At 45.8% G+C, this 18,407-nt stretch overlaps 1 protein-coding gene across 2 annotated transcripts in view; it reads right to left on the bottom strand.

The window, feature by feature from the left end:
- Nucleotides 1-18,407, bottom strand: part of oxsr1b (oxidative stress responsive kinase 1b) — a 257,293-nt gene that overhangs the window by 143,687 nt on the left and 95,199 nt on the right. For both annotated transcript variants that reach the window (XR_015078974.1, XM_085992508.1), the window contains exons 3-4: nucleotides 8,327-8,435; nucleotides 6,784-6,925 (exon numbers count right to left, since the gene is read on the bottom strand). Coding sequence is in view for 1 of the 2 variants with exons in the window: in XM_085992508.1 (XP_085848634.1) it covers nucleotides 6,784-6,925; nucleotides 8,327-8,435 (251 nt within the window). In the remaining variant the exon portion in view is untranslated. The remainder of the gene's footprint in view (nucleotides 1-6,783; nucleotides 6,926-8,326; nucleotides 8,436-18,407) is intronic.

The raw sequence follows: 18,407 nt of genomic DNA, 5'->3' as shown, positions 1-18,407 counted from the left end.
ATTGTGTGATTGCCACACAATTATTTCTCTTCGCTCCTTTGAACATTTCTGCATAGCTCCCATCATAAGGCTAACTCTATAGAGCAAGGGGCTCTCTGATTACATCCAGACAAAGTCAACATTGGATTCCACCTCAATCCTCCTTATAGGCAGGATCAGTAGAAATTCAGATTTTTCTCTATTTTATTCATCCACTGATATTTACAACTTAGTCACTGTAATGCAGTTCACCTGTTCCTCATCTCTTAAGTTGCCACATTTACTCTAACAAAAATTGAAAACCAAACTGAACAATTATATATCAGGCATAATATGCTCTGCCTCCTCTGTCTCAACTTCTCCTCCACACTAGTTCCTAATTCCCCCTCTAAACCCTCATCCTCTAAACTCTACTTGTTCCCACCCAGCCTCATTTCCCCTTGAAGCTCACCATCTGCCACTTCAATGCCTTTGAACCCAGCAGCCAACGTTCCCATCTCAGTCCCATGCTTTCCGAAATGGTCAACCTCAGTTGCTGCCATTTTCTAATATCATTATCACTGCCTTAAAAAAGACAATTTTCACAAATATCTGCTGTATCTATAACCTGCCATTTCTCATCAAATATTTGTAGCCAACCAACGCTCACCTCTCACCAGTCCTTCCTCCAAGCTGGTTTCCAACGACCCACAGCACTGGGACGAGCCTGGTCAGTCACCAATGACATCCCGTGTGACTGTGGCTCAATGATTCCTCTTGCCCCTTCTGTCAATTTGGTTGCAGTTAACCACTACATTGGAAAGACAATTATTATTCCAGATCTGATCGGTCCATTGTAGCTATCTACTCTCATTCCATTGCCTTGCCCTTTTCTTATATCCTTTCCAAATACCTATCCCATTCTCTTCCATGTGACAGATAGATCAGGAGAATTAACACATGGCTAAAGAGCTGGTGTGGGAAAGAGGGCTTTCTTTTCATGGGACACTGGCACCCGTACAGGGACAGGAAGGAGCTGTACCAATAGGACAGGCTCCACCTAAACCGGAATGGGACTCGTGTCCTAGCGGAAAGGGTAAATAGGGAGGTGGCAAAGGATTTAAACTAGTAAGACGGGGGCAGGGGGCATCTACAGAAAATGAAACAAGCCTAAATCTGAACAAAACCAGAAAGTAGAGTATAGGATAGACTAAATTAAGGGAGGACATAAATGGCCAGAGAATAAACAGTGTTACAGAATAGAAGTGTAAAAAGATGGTTAAAAATAAGGAGGGGTTAAAAATAAGGAGGGGTACTGCTATTAAAAATGAGTTAAACTGTCTGTACAGCAATGCACAGTGTCTGTAATAAAACAGGTGAACTGGAGGCAATAATACGTTGTGAGGAACTAGATATAGTAGGGATTACTGAGACATGGCTACAGAAAAGTCAGGACTGGGAATTAAACATTGCAGGGTATAACATATTTAGAAAAGGCAGAGGGGGGGAAAAAGGGAAGGTGGAGTAGCTGTACTTAGTACAGATAACATAATAGCAGTAGAAAAAAAGTGACCCAGCCTTCAGTAAGATAGAAATAGAATCCATGTGGATAGAAATAAAAGATAATAAAGGATCAAATCACACTAATGGGGTAGTCTACAAATAAATATTCCCTTTAAACTGCACGACCGTGCTGTGGAGGTCCCGCGCAGCTGGTAAACCAGCTTGAATATAGAAAAACCGCGTATGTGCGGAATTTTGAATGGCTTGCGCAGCCAGTTAAAGGGGCTGCACGGGCCAAAAAAAGAGAACGAACATTGCTACAGACCACCTAATAGTGGAAGGGAGGTGGAGGAAGAAATATGCAAACAAATTTGGGAAATGAGTTAAAAACCAGAATCATCATGGGAGATTTCAACTACCCCAAAATTAATTGGCCAGAAGAGGTAGGTATAGGGGATAAGGGAGTGTACAATGTGTACAGGACTTCTTTCTAACCCAGTATGTAAGAAGCCCAACAAGGGAGGATTCATTACTGGATCTAGTAATGGGGAATGAACCAGAGCAGATAAGAAGTAAAAGTAGGGGAACATCTTGAAAATAGTAACCATAATACACTAAGATAATAATTAAAAAGGACATAAGCATGACAAAGACCAGGGTAACAGATTGGATTAAAACCGATTTTGAGGGGCCGAGTATAGAACTTAAATTGAAAATAAATTGGACAATATTGTGCAGGCAGATTCAATCATGGCTTTCAAAAGGGAATTGAATAAGTACCTGAAGGAAAAAAAATTGCTGGGTTACGGGGAAAGGGCAGGGGAGTGGTACTAGCTGAAGTGCTATTGCAGAGAGCCGGCATGGGCTAAATGGCCTCCTACTGCAATGATTCTATGATGTAGAACAGCAATGGGAAACATTTAAAACAGTGTTCAACAGAGTCCAGGAAAAATATATTCTGCTAAAAAACAAAGAACAAACTAAACACTAATGAGACACCATAGATGAATAAAGGCAGAAGGGAAACATTGAGGGCAAGGAAAGAGGCATACACTTAGTGCATGGACAGCTGGGGAGTGCATAGCAAGGGAAAATATGAAGAGACTAGGAGAGAAATCAAAAAAAATTAGGAAGGCAAAGAGGAACTATAAAATTAAATTATCAAGGAACATGAAACAAAATAGAAAAATATTCCACAGGCATATAAATAAAGAAAGCAAAGTTGGGATGGGAATAGGGCCACTAAGGGATGGACAGGATAAAATCACAGGCGATAGCGAAATGACAAATATTAAATAATTACTTTGCTTCAGTATTTATCAGCAAAACAGGTCAGGTGTTTATGATGTCAGAAGATGAGACTAGAAATGATATAACCACATTTAAAATAAAGAGATGAGAAATATTAAATAAACTAATCAAACTCAAAGATAAAACCCCTGGTCCAGACGGATTGCATCCGCACATTTTAACATAATCTAGAAGAGAGATAGCAGAGGCACTATTACACATATTTGGTAATTCATTAGAAAAACATGTCATGCCAGAGGACTGGCAGATAGCTAATGTTATACCTAAATTTGAGAGAGATAGAACATGTCCAAGGAACTATAGACCAGTCAGCTTAACATCGGTGGTAGGAAAAATAATGGCATCCCTACTAAAGAAGGGAACAGAACATCTAAAAAACACAAATATAGTAATGAATAGTCAGCATGGATTTCAAAAGGGAAAGTCTTGCTTGACCAATCTCATTGAAATTTTTGAAGAGGTAACAGAGTGGACAAGGTGCAGTAGATGTAATTTATCTAGATTTCCAAAAGGCCTTCGATAAGGTGCCACATAATAGACGAATGAATAAGGTCAGGGGACAAGTAGCATAATCATTGCTTTCTGTTTTGCAGCCAGCTAGCTGAGAGTAGGGGTAAAGGACAGCTATTTAAAGTGGTAGAAAGTGGAATGTGTGGTCCCACAAGGATCAGTGCTGGAACCACTTGTTTACAATTTATATATTCCAGCAACCCTCTGGGAAAAAATATTTCTAACTTGCCCCTTCGATCTGCTGGTGATAATCCGGAGTCTATGCTTCCTCCTGCTACCAATCCACCAACCAGTGCGAACAATATTCCACTACGTAACTTCAAAACCTCTTAAAAACCTTAAATAGGTCCACTTAACTGTGTTTGTGAAAAAACACTGAATTTTTCCAAGCACTTCTGCATAACTAACTTCTCATTCCCTGTATTGTTCTCATGAATCTTCAGTGTACCCTTTCCATAGCTCCAATATCATTCCTACAATTGGGTACCCAGATGTGTACACTATACTCCATTGTATTTAGTCATTGTTTTACTTTTTTTCTTACAGTAGTTATTTTCTTTGCTTTCTTGTACTTTTCCCAGTTTTAAATTAATATTCAATAAGGACAAGAAAGAGGGCAGAAATAGAAGGCTCATTTTAAATGCCCTTGCTCACTTCACACTGAGATTCTAACTATGCATTACTGGTTCTCTATGATGAATGACTCAAACTTTAGCAATTCTGACAGAGCGGGACTTCGATTCCAACATAGCAGGCTGAGCAAACCACAAATTCCTGCTACAATTAGAAAAGCAAGTTCAGATTTGTACAGCATTCACAACTTTTAAGTAAGCTTAAGTTATATAAATAATGACTAGTTGGAAGTGATTACTTGGCAGTAATTTGATTCAGTGGTACAGACGGTTTATACAGAGAACAGGATTGAGTTATAATTGAGGGGTTCAGATGGCAATTATATATAGAATAAAGGATACCAAAAAGTGAGCAACTGACAGATTCAGATCGTTTATATAGATAATAATGGATAATTGGGAGAGAGTTACAGGCTGGAACTTAATCAAGGGGTTTAGAGGGTTTGAATATGGATACAAGTACTGTATCTATTATTCAAATCAACAAAAACAAAGCCGCAATGCTGGTGCTGAAAATATAACACTGATATTCTCCCGATATATCTAGTCGGGTCCTAAATCACTTAACTCACACCAAACTCCAACACTGCAGGCAAACCTCTCATTGCACTGCTCCATTGCTCTGACTGAAACAATGTGGTCAATCGTTTGCCAACCAATGGAAATATTTTACAATTTAACCTCCCAAAACCTTTTAATTTTGCAAACCTTAATTATGTCTCACTTATTCTTCTCTGTTCCAGTGAAACATGCTCCTATTTTTCTTGGCTTTCTTCATAACTGTAACCTCTCATTCCTGGTATTATTCTAATGAATCTTTACACAGGCCTAATAAGATTCCTATAATGGGGTGCCCAGTACTCCATTGTGTTACTCTGTTCTCTCTCTGTGTAGTCATGTCCTTCGCTTTCCTGTAATTTTTTTTCAATTGTAAAACCCAATCAAGTACTTATCTGGGTAACTCGGAGAACAGAGAAGGCAAAAAAGGAGGCTCGTTTTAAATGCCCTTGCAAACTTTGCACTGAGATTCTAATTATTCAGTATTGGTTCTTGATTACATATCAAGTGACAAACTCCAGCTATTCTCTCAGGATGGGATTTGCATTCCACAGCAGCGCTGCACAAACCACAGATTCTTGCTACAATTAGAAAAGCTAGTTCAGATTTATGCGTCATTCACAACTTTAAGAACTACTACATCAGTAAGGGATAACTAGAAGTAATTAGATTCAGCAGTTCCTGTAGATTATAGAAAATAACGGATACCCAGGAATGAGTTAAGGCTGGAACCTAATTAAGGGATTTAGATGGTTTTAACACAGAATAATGGATACTCGTAAGGAGTATCAGCCAATTGAACTGCAAAGCTGGTGCTGAAAGCATAACTTCAGGTACTCGCCCAATTTATCTGGAGGGTCCCAGATCATGCGTGCTGGCTCTGAGCTTCAATCTTGTGAGGGAGCTCCTGACTGTACTGCTCCGTTGCCCTGCCTGTAGCAGGTCTGTTGATTGGTCAAGGGATAGGGGGTGGTGGGGCATTTCTCTCTCTCGCTCTCAAGAAACCTGCATGGATTAATAAAAATGACCACAATTCATGCCGATTTTTAAAAAAACACAGATTTGGAAAGGCAGCCAAAACAGTGCTAACACCAGGTATGTAAGGTATATATCAAACCTGAAACACTATTATGAAGCAAGCAGGTGATTAGTGCCAACTTGGAGCTACATTTCCCACTCATTCAGTATGAGCAAGTGGAGAATTTAACCCTTAATTACACACAATGAGTTCGATGAACAGCATGCTGTTGTGTGCAAATATATTCCCCCCAATGGCTCAGACATTTATGCAGTGCCATACAGACGATGAAGATCCCAAGTTTGATCATCAGTCTATGTTGGGCTAGCTGATCCCAGCCAGGGCGGCCATATGGGCAATATAAATAACCTCAGCACTCCCGAGTTAAGGAGGAGAAAATTAGCCAAAGATTTGCATTCCTGATCACTACTCAGCAACCACTGCACTACTCAGCGACCACTGCTGAAAATCAAGTTAAGACAAACTCGGGTTGATGGCGATATCCTCCATCAGTCAAATATTCGAGCGACTTCTCGCTATCAAGATCGCACGTCAATAATAGTCACTTGAGGGGTTCTGGAGAGTAATATTCATGAAATCATATAGCAGACAAGGGTCAAACCTTTTAGGAGATGAGTAAAAGGAGGAAAAATAACTCCTCAATTACCATTCACATGTCTAACTATGTGGTTATTGCACTTTAGCGATCAGTTTTAAAAATAGGAAGACTGTCCTCGATTTGCTATATTTAAATGGAGGCTGCTCAAGTTGGCTTGCAGGGCTCTGTTCTTTGTATCGCCATAAAAAATTTAGAAGTCTAATCTGTAAAATACAAAACATCTCAATTTTGAAAAATTCAAATGCAATGCTGGGCAATGTCTAACATTACCCATTACCAAAGCTCTAAACAAGGACAAGGTCAACAGAACAAGACATCAATGTTGGAAATAGGTAAGAGGAGAAGATAAAGGTAAATCAAAAAGCAGTGATTAGGTGATACCAAGCCCTGGCTTTAAAATGCAAGTGCTTATAAAAATGAGACTAGGAAAAGACCCTAGTGAAAAAAGGTGTAGCAACCATTTCAAGACATTGGAACACGGATGTGAGACTTCACATCTTCAAGGGTGATATCACCACCATACCTTAGTGACTTAGAAGATCTACCATATGGTGCTAAAAATATTCAGTTTCAACAAAAATCAAGGTCCTACAGCTCTGAACTCTTGCTGAGTCGCACTCACCTTCAATATCTAAAATGTGCTGCAGCATTGGACCAGGCCAGACAGTGCTTACCTGTGAATCTGCCCATTTTTGTGCAGGTAATCAAGTCCCTCCAGTACTTCTTTCAGAATGGTGGCTATGACGGCCTCTTCCAAAACACCATTCTTGTGATCCCCCCTCGCTACTACGTGTTTGATGATATCTAGCACAGATCCTGGAACAGAGAGAAAAGACAATCAGGTAAAAGTACCATCTGTTTAAACTTTTAAATAAATAAATGGGCCCAATCCTCACTTCCAAAGCATTGGTGAAGCAAAAATTACAATCTGTGATTGTTGCCATCCCAAGGAGTGAGCAACTGGGTTACATCTACTGAATGGCTGAGCACCGACAGGCCTGTTTATCTTTTTTCACACTTCTTTTTGTATGTCAAATCTTGAAAAATATTCATCTTCAATGCCACTTCATATTCAGGGAGAACTAATTTTACTTTTAAAATAAAAACCAATGAGATATTTTGTGCCCGAGGTGCAGAACATGTTTCTACTTTTTGTTGGCCCAGTGTCAGCAGCAGCTGTCAATTAAATCTTTTCCTGCATGAGCCCAAAATATTCCCTCTGTATGTTACTCCCCCAACAACGGGGAAAGGGTTAAAAACTGCGAGTCTATACTAGATGGGGATATAGAGATAGGGCGGGAAAGTGGAGTCGAGGTGGAAGATCAGCTATGCTCTTACTGAATTGGCAGAGCAGGCTCGAGGGGTCGCATGGCCTATCCCATCTCCTATTTCTTACATACTTAGATTTTTTTTTCAGGTTCAGCATCACCAGTTTGTAAGCTGATCCCAGTACCATATGATCAGGAGGTTACCTTTACTGCCCAATATCTGGTCATACGACCTTGTTTTGGGCCGGGGGGGGGGGCGGGGAAAGAGGGCAGACGGCGGGGAAGGAGGGGTCGTAACAATAAACCCCCTCGTTGCATGAACTGTACACTGTAGGCTAACATGCATCCACAAGCATTTCCCCCATCTTCTAAAAGGCAGACTGATGGCCACTTTATTGAGATGAGGCGAATTAAAGACCAACTGGCTGATTTAGTTACCAATAACAAGAACAAATAGAGTAACAGTTACAATGAATTTTAGTGTATTTCTTAATGATCAGGACAGAAAATATCAAGCACACCACATTTTCTCTGTTTGCAGGCTAAATGTAACTTTTCTGACCAATACCTTCTCTGAAACTGGTTGGCACTAAACTTGAGAAATATCACCCTGGATAGACACTTTGACTGGGCTTAATTGCTTAAGTGCTGAATTGTATTTTGAATCCCAGGACACTGTTTTGTTGTGGATTTAACCTCGAGTAGGATTTAAGTTAATATCTCATTATTACCCAAAAGTCCCAAGTTAAATAGTCAAAATTTCTGAAAGCCGACAGCTACAGCAACAATGGAGGAAGGTTCCTCTATGTACCGCGTCGAGAGTTGGGGAAGATATTCTCTGCACGCTATCCTAACAATTTGGGGGACGGTTTCTCCATGTGCTACCCCAACAATAGATTGAAGATAGGACCTTCCAGTTTGTAGAAGTATTGAGAGTAAAAACACTCACCACCACTGAGCAACTTCATCACCAACCACAGCTCATCCTTTACCACAAATGAAGTGTAATATGACACAATGTTCCGGTGATGGCACTGACTCATTGCTTGAATTTCTTTCTGTTGAGAGAGAATAGAATACAGAAATCTCTGTTAGACATTGACAACATTTTCCTGAAGAAACCACTGCCCATAGATGATATGACATGCAATGATCATCTACTTTGAAGGGGTTACAATATTCCTGGATAACATAACAGGTTGCTACTCCAATAAACATCTTCCAACCTGCAAGCTTGAAAATCAGAAGTCCTAAAAATAAAAACAATATTTTACCATGCATAGCATGAATAAATATTCAAATCTATACAAAATTTCATCTAAGACACACTGCCTGTCCACAAACCTCGCTTCCTGTTGTCATCATTTTTGGTCATCCTTTCAGTCAACATTTTGCTAGATTAACATTTTCCTATGTCAACTGTCACAATGAAGTTGCAGGCTCTGGTCACTAGATGGCACTATGGAATGATTTCTCAAGTCTCTCTCCCAACTCCACTGTAATGGAGTTTCAGCTGAAAGGTCATCAACCTGAAACATTTCTCTCTCCACAGAGGCTGCCTGACCTGCTGAGTGTTTCTAGCTTTTTCTGTTTTATTTCAGAGTTCCAGCATCTGCAGAAATTTGTTTTGTTCCACTGTAATCTTGCCAATGGAAAAAAAACTACACATCAACTGACCATGGGTAATGCCTAGGGCAAGTTACTGATAAATTTTAAAAAAGTAGGTTCTGCACTATTATGTTGTGGCGTTGCCACATTGGGGAAACACTATGTAGATAAACCTGTATAATCCCCTTTTAACTGCTGTATTCCCCTCCCCCCGGCAAGACAGTTGCAAGCTGAGAGGAATAAGGCACGTTCAGACTTGCCTGCTGCTGAGAGAAGGAAAACCAATCAGGTTCCAGCAGGTGACCAATCCGTGAGTCATCACAGGTTTGCGGGCTTCACGAATTCAGTACTGTATTGAGAGAGTTGGAGTAAAGACCTATTTCTTGTAGCTCGCTGTGTTGCCTATTTCTATACGCGGGAGACCGTAGTCCCCCACATTGGTGACCCCGAATGCCGGCGGCCAAAGCCCCCGACTCACGCAGCCCTACAGAGGCCAGCAACGACCCGATGGCAACCAGCAGCAGCCTGATGTCGGCCGGCGCCGCGTCCTTGAAGCTCCCCACCTTCTGGGAACACCAAGCACCAGCTTGGTTCGCGCACTCGGAGGCCCAATTCACCCTTCGCAGGGTTCAAGACGATGAAGAAAGGTACCTCCACGTAGTCTCAGCACTAGCAAGCTCTACCGCCGCCGAAGTTCTCGACCTGCTGGGGAACCCACCACAGACCGGCAAGTACTCCACCATTAAGGGCCGCTTGCTGCAGGCTTACGGCCTGTCCAGGGAGGAGAGGGCCCGCAGGCTTCTCTCACTGCCAGGCCTCAGCGATTCTACCCCGACCCAGTTGATGAGCCGGATGCTTGCGCTCCTGGGCTCTGAACCGCAGTGCTTCTCGTTTCGGGCCCTTTTCCTCAGCCTGCTTCCTCAGCAGGTACAGACTGCCCTCGCGGGGTCCCCGATCACAGACTGCGTAAAACTGGCAGCCGCCGCGGACAAAGTCTTCACCGTCGCCCAACTCGGCTGTGCAGCCGCGAGGCTCCCCGACACCACCGAGCGCGCGCCGCCATGCCAGGCCGCAGAACTATGCTACTACCACGCGCGTTTCGGCCACAAGGCCCAACGCTGCAGAGCACCCTGCTCTTTCGATCAAACCAAGATGGCCGCCTGGCCCAACACACCAGCCCCGCGCCGCCGCCTAGGCCCGCTCGACCGCACCCCCGCCGCCACGATGGCCATCGGCACCGCAGGTAAACTGCTGTATATAACCGACTCTCTTTCAGGGCGCAGATTCCTTTGCGACACCGGAGCCCAATGCAGCATAATTCCTGCCTCCCAGCTCGACATCCAGGCAGGCCACAGCGGCCGACCCCTCGTGGCGGCAAATGGCGCAGCCATCGCTACTTTTGGAAAGCGACGGACCGAGGTTTGTTTCAACCGCCAGCGATTTACGTGGGATTTCGTGACGGCCTCGGTGGCACATCCCTTGCTGGGCGCCGATTTTCTTTGCGCCCACGGACTCCTGGTCGACATCCGCGACAGGCGCCTGATCGACGCAGCAACTTTCGCTTCACTGGCCTGCCAGCAGAGCAACAGCCCGGCCCTCGTCGGGTCCTGCTCCGCCCCGGCGCATGACGACTACGCCCGCCTACTCGCAGATTTCCCGAGGCTCACACAACCGACCTCCTCAGCCGCGGCAGCCAAGCATGGGGTCGAGCACCACATCGCCACTACGGGACCGCCAGTGTTCGCTCGAGCCAGACGCCTGGACCCAGCCATGTTGGCGGTGGCCAAGTAAGAATTCGCCACGATGGAAAAACTGGGCATCATCCGCCGCTCGAACAGCCCTTGGTCGTCCCCCCTCCACATTGTGCCCAAGCCGGGCGGTGGCTGGCGCCCCTGCGGCGACTACAGACGGCTCAATGACGCCACCACGCCCGATAGATACCCCATTCCGCACATCCAAGACTTCTCGGCACACCTAGCAGGAAAGTCCGTCTTTTCCAAGGTCGACCTGATTCGCGGCTACCATCGGGTCCCCGTCCACCACGCAGACGTCCAGAAGACGGCGGTCATCACCCCCTTCGGACTGTTCCGAGTTCCTGCGCATGCCCTTCGGGCTTAAGAATGCCGCACAGGCCTTCCAACGGCTCATGGACTCCGTCCTATGGGACCTGAGCTTCCTGTTCGTCTATCTGGACGATATCCTCGTGGCCAGTACCAGCAAGGCCGAGCACATCGTGCATTTGCGCTCCCTTTTTCAGCGCCTCAGCTAACACGGGCTAATCGTCAACCCGGCCAAATGCCAGTTCGGAGCAGCCCAAATTGACTTTCTCGGCCACAGAATCTCACCAAGGGGAGCCATTCCCCTACCTTCCAAGGTGCAGGCGGTGGCGGACTTTCCCCAGCCCACCTCGGTCAAGGCGCTGCAGGAATTTTTGGGGATGGTCAATTTCTATCACCGGTTCGTGCCCAAGGCCGCCGCACTGATGCGCCCCCTCTACGAAGCCACCAGGGGCAAAACGGGCAAAGAGCAACTCAGCTGGTCCAGCGAGATGGCGACTGCCTTCCATCAGACCAAAAGCGCCTTGGCCAACGCCACACTACTGGCCCACCCCATCCCGGGCGCCAAGACCACCCTCACCACGGACGCCTCGGATTACGCAGTCGGCGCCATCCAGCAACAGTGGGTCGAAGGCGCGTGGCAGCCACTGGCATTTTTCAGCCGACAGCTGCGCAAGAACGAGCAGGCCTACAGCACGTTCGACAGAGAGCTCCTGGCCCTGTTCCTGGCAATCCAGCACTTCCGTTTTCTCCTGGAAGGCCGGCCGTTCACCGCATTCATGGACCACAAGCCGCTCACTTTCGCCATGGCCAAAGTAACCGAACCCTGGTCCGCGCGCCAACAGCGCCAACTCAACTTCATCTTGGAGTTCACCACAGACATCCGCCACGTCGCCGGCAAGGACAATTTGGTGGCCGACTGCCTCTCAAGACCCTCGCTCCACGCAGTGCACCTGGGCGTCGACTACGCCAGCATGGCGAGAGATCAGGCCGCCGACGCGGAGATCCAGGTCCTCAGGACGTCAACTACCAGCCTCACCCTGGCCGACATCCACTTCCACGCAGCCGGCACAACCCTCCTGTGCGACATCTCAGTCCCCTCGCCTAGACCGGTCGTCCCATCCGCCTGGCGCAAGTGAGTTTTCGGCATCATCCACGGCCTCACATCCAGGGATGCGTGCGTCTCAGAAACTTATGTCCGCCAAGTTCGTCTGGCCTGAACACCACAAGGATGTGAGAGACTGGACCAACACATGCGTGGCGTGTCAGCGCGCTAAGGTCCAGCAGCACACCAAGGCACCATTGGAGTGTTTCCCAGTGCCCGAGAGGCGTTTCGACCACATCCACATCAATCTGGTAGGCCCCTTGCCACCGGCACACGGTTTTGCACACCTGCTCACGATCGTCGACCGCACCACCAGACGGCCCAAGGTGGTTCCCCTCGCCTCCACCACGACCGACGTCGCGCAAGCATTCGTCTCGACATGGGTGGCCCAGTTCGGCGTGCTGACCGACATATCCTCGGACAGAGGCCCCCAGTTCACCTCCCACTTGTGGAATGCCATCACCGCCGGCCTCGGACCAAGTTGCACAGGACAACAGCCTACCACCCGCAGGCCAACGGGCTCTGCGAGCACTTTCATCGTTCTTTGAAAGCCTCCCTCTGCGCCAGCCTGGCCGACACCAGCTGGATCGACAAACTACCCTGGGTTCTCCTGGGATTGCGTACCGCGCCCAAAGAGGACCTCCGCGGCCGAGATGGTCTATGGCCAACCGCTCAGAGTACCAGACGACTTCCTCCCCCTGACAACGGAGCCGTGGTCGGCCGCCAGACAGCTTTCCCTGCACCAGGACGCGGCCCAACAATTCCGTCCAGTGCCCACTTCGCAACACGGCCCGCAGCCGTCCTACGTGCCTCGAGACTTACGACATGCGGAGTTCGTCTTCGTGCGCCGGGACGCGCACAGAGGCCCACTGCAGGCACCATACACCAGCCCCTTCCCAGTATTGGAGACGGGGGACAAAGCTTTTCTTATCGACGTCGGCAGGAAGCCGGACCTTATTTCAGTAGACCGCATGAAACCGGCGCACCTGGACCTCAGCTTCCTGTTTCGGCCGGCTCTTCCCCCACGGCGGGGCAGACCTCCCGCGTTGGCGGCGGCCCCACAAGAGGACCAAGACACGCCAGAACCTTACTTCCCGGCCGCCGCCCCACCTTCGCCGGCAGCCCGTCCAGCCAGCCCACCGGTAGACCAGCCAACGAACCAACCCGCCGAACTCCCAGACAGCCACCCTCACACGCCAGATGGCTACTACAGCCGCTACTGCCACTTGGTCAGACCTCCGCAGAGACTGACTTTTACAGTTAACGAGGATTCTGGGGGGGGGGGGGGGGGGGTGTATATTGGGGAAACACTATGTAGATAAACCTGTATAATCCCCTTTTAACTGCTGTATTCCCCTCCCCCCGCAAGACAGTTGCAAGCTGAGAGGAATAAGGCACGTTCAGACTTGCCTGCTGCTGAGAGAAGGAAAACCAATCAGGTTCCAGCAGGTGACCAATCAGTGAGTCATCACAGGTTCGCGGGCTTCACGAATTCAGTTGAGAGAGTTGGAGTAAAGACCTATTTCTTGTAGCTCGCTGTGTTGCCTATTTCTTTACGCGGGAGACCGTAGTCCCCCACAATGTGTTCCTTTTGAATTTAAATCACCATGGATTCCACTGCTCCAAATAAAGGTTACGGAGTATCAGTCTTGTAGTCTTTAATTTATTCTTCCTTCCCCACACTTCAGAGATTAACAACTTATTGCATTTTGATGGTTCCCATAATATTTTTGTTAACTGTAAACTACATACTATTAAAATTAAATAAGGTAGTGATTCCTTTGATTGGGAAATGTAAAAAAAAAAACCTTCTAGTATAAGTTTACACATTGGGAGGACTAATATGGAAAGACAGTAGACAGTACTATGAATGGCATGATTCTAAAAAGTGCAGCTAAGCAGAGACACCTTGGTGTCCACATACACATATCCTTAAAGGTGGCAGGGCCAGTTGATAAGGTGGTTAAAAAAAACCATATGGGTTTATAAATAGAGGCACAGAATATGAAAGCTTAGAGATCATGCTAGAACTTTATAAATCACTGGTTGGGCCTCAGCTCGAGTATTGTTGACAACTCTGAGCACCACACTTCAGGAGCGATGTAAAGGTCTTAGAAAGGGTACAGAGGAGTTTTTTTTTTTTTTTAATTATTCGGTCATGGGGTGTGGGCATCACTGGCCAGGGCACCATTTATTGTCCATCCATAATTGCCCTCGAGAAGGCGGTGGTGAGTTGCCTTCTTGAACCAGTCCATGTGTTGAAGGTACTCCCATAGTGCCGTTAAGAGTTTTCCAGGATTTTGACCCAACGACGAAGAAGGAACGGCAATATATTTCCAAATCAGGATGGTGAGAGACTTGGAGGGGAACTTGGAGGTGATGGTGTTCCCAAGTGCCTGCTGCCCTTGTTCTTCTAGATGAGGGGTCATGGGTTTGGGAAGTGCTGTCGTAGAAGCCTTGGCAAGTTGCTGCAGTGCATCTTGTTGATGGTACACAATGCAGCCACAGTGTTGGAGGGAGTGAATGTTTAGGGTGATGGCTGGGGTGCCAAAAAAGCAGGCTGCTTTGTCCTGGATGGTGCCAAGCTTCTTGAGTGTTGTTGGAGCTGCACTCATCCAGGCAAGTGGGTATTCCATCATACTCCTGACTTGTGCCTTGTAGATGGTGGAAAGGCTTTGGGAGTAAGGAGGTGAAACACTCGCCACAGAATACCCAGTCTCTGACCTGCTCTTGTAGCCACAGTATGTGTGTGGCTGGTCCAGTTAAGTTTCTAGTCAATGGTGACACCTCGCGCCCCCCCCCCCCCAGGATGTTGATGTTGGGGAATTCGGCGATGGTAATGCTGTTAATGTCAAGGGGCGGTGGTTGGACTCTCTTGTAGGAGGATATTACCAGGGAATGAATGAGGGCTGGAGGAGATTGCAGATTTGGGGAAGGAGCAAGACCACATTGGGATTTTTAGATGAGCATAATGACTTTGAAGCTGATGCACAGAGGGACTTTTAAGGATAGAATGCAGGCAGAAACTCAGGAAGCTCTTCAGCAGGGTATTGCAGAAACAGTCTGGAAGTGACAAAGGCATGAATGAAGATTTTCATGGCAGTGGGTGTTAAGACAGAGACATGTGATACTTCATAGGTGGAAATGGGCAATTTTATAATGGAGAGTGTGTGCAGTTTGAAACTAAGCTCAGAGTCAAAAGGACAGCAAGGTTGCACACCATCAGGGTAAGCTCGAGTCAGCATGCAGGAAGGGGAATGCAAGCAATGGCTACAGTGTCCAATTCCCCAGAACTGACATACTTCTCCTTGATGAAGGCAACATTTACACGTAAATGTATCAGACATTTGCTTTTAAATATTGTGGTGACCAATCTATGAAATTTACATATCTCAACATGTGTGGAATCAGCACCATTACATAATTGCGGACCTTTCTGACCAAGCACCATTTATTTGATTAGTTGCAGAGAAACCATATTAAAAGCCAGGCTCAAAGCTTTAACCAAATCCCAGCGAGTAGATTACAAACCTGCCTATGCACACACTGTAGCCTACCAGATGGAGATGCCGCAGCTGCACCTGTATATTTAGTCAACTTCAACCAATAAACCATTAATTGGAACATTTTGACGTGTTGTTTTCAATACCATCAATAAAACTACACAAGAAATAGAAAAAGTCTATGTCACAGAGAGTGTACAGTACAGATTCACCAAGACGAGGTCAGTGATGGAAAACTATAATTATGAAGGGAGAGTTGAGATACTGGGACCATGTTCACTGCACCAGAGAAGGCCAAGAGGGAATTTTAAAAATCTTTATTGAATTATGAACAATTTTGATAGGGTGAATAGGGAAACACTACTTTCTCTGGTCTCGTGTCAATTTAAAATGATCACTAACAAGACTGAGAAGACGGTTTAGGAAAGAATTCTTTACATAGAATATACAGCACAGAAACAGACCATGCCGGCATTTATACTCCACTTGAGCCAAATATTCACCCAGCATGGGGCGCAAAGCCAGGACCCGGAGATTAAGTGTTTCATGCTGTACCAACTGAGCTAGCCGGGCCTACGACTGAGCAAGCCGGGCGCACACAGAATTTTCGGAGCGTACAAAGCTTTGCTACAGGTAATGGCTGAGGTACAGACCACTGAATCTTTTAAGGGAAAAGTGGATAAATATTTGAAGCAGAGGAAGATATGGGCAAAAAGCATAACAGTGCGAATAGTTTTGCATTGTTCTATGAAAGATTCAGCACAGACGCAATGAGCTTTTTGTGCAGTAAACTTTGGGTCCAAGTGCCAGACAGTTTTACACGGGTGAATATTTCAAAATGTTCACAAAGAATGTACTACAGCAACAACTTGCATCTCTGAAGTGCTTTGGGTCTTCTTCTACATTTAAAAAGGTGCTGTATAAATGCAAGGGGAAACAAAATGGACACAAAGCGTAAATTCATCAGGATATGAGGGATGGGAATCTACAGTTATGGAGAGAAACTTGAGAAACTGGGATGATTTTCACAAGAGCAGAAGTGGCCAAGGTGATTTAATAAAGGTTTAAGTTAAAGGATTTTGATAGGAGAGATTAAAAGCTTGGTTAAAAGGGTATTAAAAGGAGGATCTTGGAGAGGGAGGCGAGGGAAAAAAAGTGGTTTAGCAAGGGAATTCCAGAGTGTGGGGCCTAAGTGACTGGTTGCTAATGGTAGGATAAACAGAGGGAGGAGACACACAAGGCCAGAGTCAGAGGAACAGAGTTCAGGTGGGGTGGGTTCCAGGGCTAGAGAAGATTGCAGAGATAGCGATGGGCAAGTCTGAGAAGGGATTTGAACACAAGGATGAAAATTTAAAATTTGAACCAGGAGCTAGGTTAGTGAAGACAGGTGTGATGGGCGAGTGGAACTTGGTAGAGGATAGGATACCGCAGCAGTTTTGGATGAGCTGAAGATTACAGAAGGTAGATGATCAAAGGACAGCCAGGAAAACATTGGGAGTGATCAAGTCTGGAGAGACATCGGAAGAAAAACAATGATTTGGTCTTCCCAATGCTTAGCTGGAAGAAATTGCAGCTCATTCAAGAAGACATCAGAGAAGTAGCCCGACAGCACAGAGGTACTGGAGTGATCAATGCAGAAGGCAAAGAGGCAGAGGCGATACCATCAGTGTACATATAGAAGCTGACAACTTGTTGCAGATGATATCGACAAGGGACAGCACATAGAGGAGGAAGAGGGTCAAGGATGGATCTTTGGGGGACTCGAAGTAAGTGCGCTGGGTGAGAAGAGAAGCCATTATTAGAGATGCTCAGATGAAGGAGATCTTTCAACTCACCCTTCCACTGAAACTTACAATGCCCCATCACAGCATCCTGAATGTCTCCTGAATAATGGGGTTTCTCCTGATTCAGGTTAACAAGTTCCCGTCATGCAGTGTGCTACTGTGAAAATTTTATCCTTTTACTGTACTGAGAAATACTCCAAGTGAAAAATAAACATTGGAAATTATGAAGATTTTAAAACTTATGAATAATACATAATCCTGTAAAGATACAGCATCAGTCGGTATCTGAACCAGAAAGACAGATTAATTTATCGAGTGGGCCTCCATCAAATCTTGGGTTTTCCTTGGTATCACCTGAAATGGTAACCTGGCTTTCAGTCAGGAACTGAATATTTTTAGCCTATTTACTGTATTTGATGTTTTAAAATCTCATTAAAAAAATCTGATTAATTCCAAATTTATAGTGTCCAGCTGTAAAGAAAAGCTCTGGTAAATTCTGTCGAAATCGGTTCGCCCAGTGAAACATTGTAGCTCCCAATACAGTGGCCCGAGAGTGGAATCTATAAATAAGCAAAACCTGAAGTAACAGGTTTTTAAACTTTTATTTCCCAGATGTGCGAGGGTGGGAAATACTTCGGAAGAACCAGAGAGCCCATTGATCAAGCACAGTAAGTTAAGTCATTGCTAGCTAAACCGTAGTCCAATTACTAACAAAATTAGGTGCATCCAGTGGGGAGTGTTGGGAATGGAGAGATCTCTATTTTGTTTTTAAGAATACTCTAGGGAATGCTTGCGAACAGAGAAAAAAAAACCACACACACTGAATCTTTGCTTTAAAAGCTAAAATTACCTGCCTGTGGAGAGCAACATATGGATGGCTGTTATCAGCTGGAACCACTCTCACCCCGGAGTCGGAAGGCTGTGAGTGAGACGCTCCAGTGTAGTACTGAGGGAGCACTGCGTTGTCAGTGGC

Source organism: Somniosus microcephalus, chromosome 7, assembly GCF_052327205.1.
Source record: "Somniosus microcephalus isolate GS21.2 chromosome 7, FLI_Smic_1.0, whole genome shotgun sequence".
Lineage (NCBI taxonomy): Eukaryota > Metazoa > Chordata > Chondrichthyes > Squaliformes > Somniosidae > Somniosus > Somniosus microcephalus.
Note: the sequence above shows the minus strand (reverse complement) of the source record. Positions and strands in the feature narration are given on the sequence as shown.